The sequence below is a fragment of the Gobius niger genome (assembly GCF_951799975.1).
Source record: "Gobius niger genome assembly, chromosome: 9".
NCBI lineage: Eukaryota > Metazoa > Chordata > Actinopteri > Gobiiformes > Gobiidae > Gobius > Gobius niger.
Window position 1 is genome coordinate 17,192,636 of NC_136860.1, and position 6,831 is coordinate 17,199,466.

The 6,831-nt window shown below is 42.9% G+C and overlaps 1 protein-coding gene across 1 annotated transcript; it reads left to right on the forward strand.

Moving 5' to 3' along the window:
- The first annotated feature begins 117 nt into the window (after nucleotides 1–117).
- On the forward strand, nucleotides 118–3,072 carry cdca7a (cell division cycle associated 7a). Its single transcript, XM_079562620.1, has 10 exons — nucleotides 118–239; nucleotides 818–958; nucleotides 1,039–1,158; nucleotides 1,226–1,429; nucleotides 1,517–1,591; nucleotides 1,695–1,886; nucleotides 1,965–2,093; nucleotides 2,176–2,325; nucleotides 2,403–2,539; nucleotides 2,606–3,072. Exons 1-10 carry the CDS (start codon nucleotides 219–221, stop codon nucleotides 2,637–2,639), a joined length of 1,203 nt encoding a protein of 400 aa, XP_079418746.1. The 5' UTR covers nucleotides 118–218; the 3' UTR covers nucleotides 2,640–3,072.
- Nucleotides 3,073–6,831: the final 3,759 nt, after the last annotated feature.

A 6,831-nucleotide genomic window follows, 5' to 3' on the forward strand; every position in this document is an offset into this window, starting at 1 on the left:
TGTCTCGTATATGTTATCTCGCTCCTTTATTCAAGTGCACATTTGTTCCGTGAAGCTTATTTTTAATGGGGAAATGTTTTAGGGATCTTTTAGGACCGGTTAGTGGCGCGGGAAATGAACGAGCGGAGTTGTGCGCGAAAGTGCATCTTTGTCACTCCTCTCTGTGCCTGAAGTCCGTGCGAAAGCCTCCGCAAGTTGCTTCACTTTGTGAGAACAAAATGCCTACTACCCGCTCTATGGTAAGTAATGCGCTTTTACCATTTCATGTGCACATAGTGTTGTGTTTACTACCCAGGAGTGTTGTTCTAGCTATTATTTATCCAAGTTGCATGTTATGTTTCATGGTGCACGATTCGATTGAACCGAAAAAAGTCCTGGTGGTGAACTCACTAACCATGTCCAATAAAACAATTCTTGATTCTGATTCTATGAGATCTTGGAATTTGAAACACACTAGTTATTACGGCTGTGTATAAACTTAAACCAATGAAAGCAACTTGCTGCAAAGTAGTTTTTGCATGCAAAGTTAAAGCAATTACATTTGTTACTTGTGCATTGAGACCTTTAACTGCGAAATTACATGTTTGGTGATAGTCTTGCAGTAAAGAATAGACTCGATTACTAAACAGCTACAAATGTTTTGTATGATGTTGGTGTCTTGTTGGGTCAGAGTCCAGTTATGTATACGACATATCTTAAAAAAGGTATGTTTGGGATTGGATAATGTTTTCAGTATTATTCAGCAAATTGCCTTCATTGACATTATATGTGCCAGTCCTGACCATTGTTTATTAATTTGCTTTGTGCTCTTGTCCAGAGAGTAGCTGCTCAGCCGGCCTTCACCAAAAGGAGCCTGAGGAGCTTTCGCAGCGTCCCCCTGGTTCCCATGGAAACCTCCTCTTCAGCCTCTGATGACAGCTGTGACAGCTTCGGATCAGATGGAGGCTTTGCAAACACTGTAAGAATTGTAGTGTAATGTTATGGCTGGTTCTTCCATTGGTGTGTGCAGCATGCTCAGTTGTTTGTTACACGTCTTAGCGGCGCAGTGCGAGGCAGAAGCGGCCAGCAGAGAAGCTAAAGCCTCTGGAGGGCACGTCAGATGAGGATACATGCAGCGGTTTTGAGGACCATGTGATCAGCAGCCGCATGAAGGCCATGGTAAGTGTTTTAAAAAAGACGAGCTATGCAGTTTATAAGAGTGAAGTTAAATAATGTGTTGTTACAGAAAGTGGCTCCAGACTCCCCTAAACGGGGGCGCAGATCCAGTGGTCTGAAGGTGGCCTTAACATTTCCCTCCAGAAAAACCACAACCAAGAAGCGTCCAGCCTCCGAACCACTGCCTCAGCCCAAAGCACCTGCCTGCGACTCTGATGAAGAGGGTGACTTTATCAAAAAGAGGGCATTGAATATCAAAGAGAACAAAGCAATGGTAAGGTGGTGCCGTTCATTTACGAATTGCAACTGTTGAATAGTTACCCACTTGTCTGTACATAATTACAATTGTTTTGCCCCACAGCTTGCAAAGTTAATGTCAGAACTGAGCAAAGTGCCTGGACTTTTCCCTCGGGGCATGGCAAAATCGCCTCTCACCGTGAGTTGGAATTTTCTAATGCTTATACTGACCCTGCGTATTACTGCATCTTTCTTCAGTGGGTGATTTTTGAATTTATTTATTTGTTTTTACTCAACTACAGCCCAGATCAGCCCCTCGATCTAAAGTGGCAACTCCAAGATTTCTTAGGAAGAATCCAGAGCGCTCGAGCCGCCCACACACGCGCTCCCGCTCTCTGGTGGACGGGCCGCCCAGCCCCGCCCCTGAAGAGGACCCCGAGGACAAGTTCAGTCTGGTCCGCAAGAGCCGCTACTATGAGGAAGTGGATGAGCCAGTAGGTTCCCTCTCGCTACAATATTAAACGAATAATACATCAAATGACCTGTAGTAAACACATTGTTTATGCAAACAGCCGCGTCGCCGCACCTTCAGCGGCATGAAGGCTGTTCCTCATGTGGTGAGGCCCGTGGAGGACATCACAGAGTTGGAGCTTGATCGCATCTGCACCAATGTTCGGGAAAAGGTCTACAGCCAGGCCTCAGTACGTTCAGGGCTCAGTCGATATGTTTTTGAGAGCTTTTAGCTTATTTATTTCAAAATTTAAATATGACTTTTTCCATCAGGGATCAACTTGCCATCAGTGCAGACAGAAGACGACAGACACCAAAACGTGCTGCCGTAACCCCGAGTGTGTTGGAGTGAGGGGGCAGTTTTGTGGCCCGTGTCTCCGTAACCGATACGGAGAGGAAGTGAAGGATGCCCTGCTTGACCCGGTCCGTGTATGAACGCTTGAGTATGTTGGGGTGCTGGGTCTTGGTCTCTGCTCTGACCTCTTGTTTCCTGCTTGTAGGAGTGGCAGTGCCCGCCATGCAGAGGCATCTGTAACTGCAGCTTCTGCCGGGCTCGAGAGGGCCGCTGTGCAACTGGAGTCCTGGTGTATTTGGCTAAATATCACGGCTATGATAACGTGCACTCCTACCTCAAAAGGTTGGTGTAGACATTTACTTCCCTGGTTCTTGTGTCAATGGCGCTAACTTTGCTTTCTTTGTGCAGTTTGAAAAAGGAGCTGGAGGAGAACAACGAGTGACGAACACATCAGGACATTAAGTTGCTGCACCTTTTACCATATGACAATTTCACGTCTTTTTAGTTTTGACCCTGTTTGAAAACATTTTGTTGAATGAATTTTGACAAAGGGAAGAAAAACTGGTTCAGTGCCACACCCCATGACAGATTTTTTTTTTTTAACTGTTATAATAAGTGATCTTGGTATAATCCAACTGACATTTTCCATGACTGTAATTTCTCTTCTAGCTAGTTGTGGAACCTATTATTTGTTTCCACATTTCCGTGACATTTCGAAAGCTGCAAAAGACAATTGTATATGGGGAGGAGGTATATGTTTTGTGGTTCTCTGATGTTCCTATTTGCTACATATTTTCCCACAAACCACAGGCTTGTCTGAACCACTGTATTTGTATGTAGTTGTACATATTCCCTTTACATGCAAGTGCCCCACCTTTTTTATGAAGACTCAGCCTCTCGAGGTATTTACATTGTTTTAAATGTATATGACCCCCTTTGATATGAACTAAGCTGTAAGATTCACTTAGTGCCTTTTTTATGTAATTTGTTTAAATGTTCCTGTGTCCTGCAGAAATGGCTGAATAGTCTTGGTGCTATTACAATGTGCATTTTTTTTCCTTCTAAGCCGCTGTTCCCATTTTGTACGGCGAGGAATCGTGTGATTTAGTGGAGCGGGTGCCTAAATCCCCTTCATTAGATAACCATCACTAATGGAGTGGAAACAATTAGCAGAGTCTAATGGGGAGCTCATACCTGTAAATCACTGGATCCTGTTAAAAGCACATTGTGGCTCTGCTCTGGTCTCTGCCTCATTTTCTGCCCTACACTGTTAAATAGGAACGGGTTCAAGTGGCAGTGGGAGTTATTGGCTGCGTTTTCCTTCAGCAAATGTGATGCTCACGTGGTGTACTTGAACCCTTCAAATGTACTTGATTTGACCTGTCAATTGTTGGTTTGAAAACATGAAAACAGTTTTACGGCAATCAATATTTTTAGTAAGAGATGAGATGAACTCGGATGCTATTTGTTGATAAATGGTATTGCAAGCGATTAAAGTCTTAAATACAGAATATTGTGGTGATTTCTTCTAATATGATGGTCTTGACAGAGGTGTAATTATTATTTGAAAAGTAATGTACAACAGTGATGGGGATAGGTGCAAAATGTACCAAAAATGCATCTTGTAAAATCCAAAATAGCAGGTTGTCATTCTGAAATGAGTTCAAAATGGATGGAGATGAATGAATGCTACTAAGTGTGTAAATCTGTGAAAATAAATCAGCTTAAAGCCCAGTTTCTGTTGTGTGCATAGCTGGAAAAAAGGTTATGGAGATGATTAAGAGTGACCTGCAGTAGCACCGGGAGGACAGTGGCTCTCAACTCGATGACAAGCCAAGAGGAAATATTTAGCTCATTTTCCATTTTAAATTAGAAAAAAATGCAGTTTGTACTTGCACATGGGCTGAGCAGTTGGCACCCTCGCCTCACAGTAAGAAGGTCCAGGGTGAAGTCTTTCTGTGTGAAGGTTGTCTGTTCTCCCTGTGTCTGCATAGGTTTCCTCTACCAGTAAAAACATGTACAATATTTGTGAGAGCATCTCGGTGTACCACTAGCCTCAACTCAACTTCTGTGCGGCCCGAACTAAACAAAAATCAGTCTATGGGCTTTTTCCGGACAGTAGTTCTGTAGCTCAGAGTTTTAAATACCTTTTTAAACTAACAATTTCTGTCACAGATATTGCCCCAGTGTGGATGTACAATGTTCGGAGAAGATAGATGACGGAGGACAAGTCCCAACCACCACGGAGGCGCGCACCCTGCCCTAATTCCTGTCCTCCTCCCCTCCCCGAAAAAGAGATCCTGAATCGAAGTGAGACGTTTATGGTCAAAAATCCAACAGAGGTCATGCATTCTTCTCATTCTAAACTGAGCCCTAGTTATCCCAAACTGAGTGGCAAAATCAATGACTTCCATAACTCAATAGTGTCACAAATCTAACATCACGTGAATATCCTCTATGAGAAGTATGTGGAATCACAGTTTAATCACATCCCAATTCAACAGACCCTCCTATTTGAAATGTAATCACTCCTGTTGAGAATCGCTTCTTTCCAACGTGAGAAAAACATTTTTTTATAAATCAACTATTTATCAATTTGATGAATTTGCCTATTTGAAATATTAAACAAGAGATTTTCAGACAATATCTTTGTTAATTATGTAACACGCAGCACGTCATACACTATTTGCAGAGAATCACACTTGTTCTGTACATTACGCAGACATTGATCAAACAATAAAGAAAATATTGACATTGTAATATTATGGCAATAGATATTAATGATGGTTTCAGTGCAGAATTACGCAGGCAATAGAGTTATTTCTAAATCTATCAAAAAATGTTTTCAGTTCCTTCGCCTCTTCCCTCCCTCAAATATGAAATGTTTGAGAAACTATTATTAGGGTAATAAAGATGCACTTGAGACTACTAGTCCTGTATGAAACACCAATGATCATCCACTTTAGGGTGATGAATATTTAGGGAAGTAATTGTTTACAACGCTGGAGCATTGAGCTGATCTGGTAATCAGGCTCTGAAATACAATATTTATTCATTAGAGCACATTTAATGAGGCCTTGCAGCGCTAATTATGAAAACCAGTGTTGCAGTAAATGAGGAGTGCTGGGCGGCGGGCTGTGGGTACCTGTCAGGAGGGACGCTCAAGTGCCCTCTGAGCGGCTCCACAGGCCTGACTCAGGACATAGATCACACACACACACACCCCCCTCCTCCCCTCCCCCTGTCCCCCTCATCTGCATGGGACGACAGGACACAGATGGCCCCGCTCCAAACACTCCGCGTGGCCCCCGGATCGCCCTGCTCTAATGCCCACTGCCACATACAAGGCATGCTCTGATGGCCCCTTACAAATCACTGATATTATTAGGCCGGTGCAGTGGCAGTATTTAGACGCCGATTTTTATTTTGTTTCGCACTTCTCGTAATTTCTCATCTCCTCTTCCCCACAGTTGCAGTACAAGTATTTCTGCCACTTTACAAGTATTCCCCCCCCATGCCCCAAACAAAGGGCGTCCATCAACACAAAACATATTTTCAATCCAGAATTAGTCCTTCTTTTGTTTCTTGATGAAAACAATATTATAAAAATCACACCATGTTTTCCAATTCGCTTTTTGCAGGATTTAGACATCAGCAAATAGAATAAATGATAAAACATGAATTTGGAGCGTGTAATTATATGCCCTTAGTACACACCGACGTAGAGAGATATTCAGTAAAGTTACATGTATTTACAATTCATATAAAGTAGAAGGGCAGATAAAGTGCAATGTGACAAGGTTCGACTGGAAATATATTTGTTAGTGGACATTATGCGTCTCCAATTCATACTTTACACACTTTTACCCAAGGGCAATGTTGTTTTTGGATAAAGATCCCATGAACACGTGTCTGACCAAACGCAGGCCTACTCTATAAGGCCACTTTCCCATGTCGCTGTGGTCAGAAGAACATGTGACGCCCCGTTTGTCACTCATGTTCTCTGTAGTGTGGACGGAGGAGGGGTGGCGCTCACTTACAGCGGGCGTATGTAAAAATGACATGTATAATTTATAAGCCCGCCTATATACCATTCACTTAAAACGTGGAGCAGCCCAAGCGCTTATTCTGCACTTTGTATTTGTATGCGGGACTGGGGAGATGTGGTTGGATTTCTCAGCATAATATGGCTTTTGATTGACTGATATTTTCATTTATGGCGGCAGGGTAGCGTGAAGACTGTTAATTTGCCGGAGAGTCCTGCAGGTCGACTGTGATTGTTCTGGAGCCAGAAGAAAAGCTCCATAAATGAAAAGTCGCAGGGCACAATCACAATCTGTGGCTCAGAATCAACTGATTAATTATAATCTAGCAGCAGCCTGTCGGGCCACAGCCATAAACGCTCTTTAGAATCAGAGCTTAACCAGCGCTGCACGCGGGACACCGGGAAACGTGAGCCAGTGCCTGACCAAGCGCAGGTATGTGAGAGAGCTGAGGCACTTGAAAACAAATATCCTTAATATATGCTTAGAATGGAGTATCAGGGCGAGAAAAGGTATTTCTGCTATGTTGTCATAATATTTTTCTTCCTGAAGTTTTCAAATTTTTAAAGAGACGATTTAGAACAGCTTTCT

Bases quoted from the DNA above. Each gene is read 5' to 3' on its own strand.
- cdca7a (XM_079562620.1), top strand. From the start codon at position 219: ATGCCTACTACCCGCTCTATG. The intron at 1,430-1,516 runs GTAAGGTGGTGC...TTTGCCCCACAG, and splicing joins TCAAAGAGAACAAAGCAATG to CTTGCAAAGTTAATGTCAGA. The intron at 2,094-2,175 runs GTACGTTCAGGG...TTTTTCCATCAG, and splicing joins AGGTCTACAGCCAGGCCTCA to GGATCAACTTGCCATCAGTG.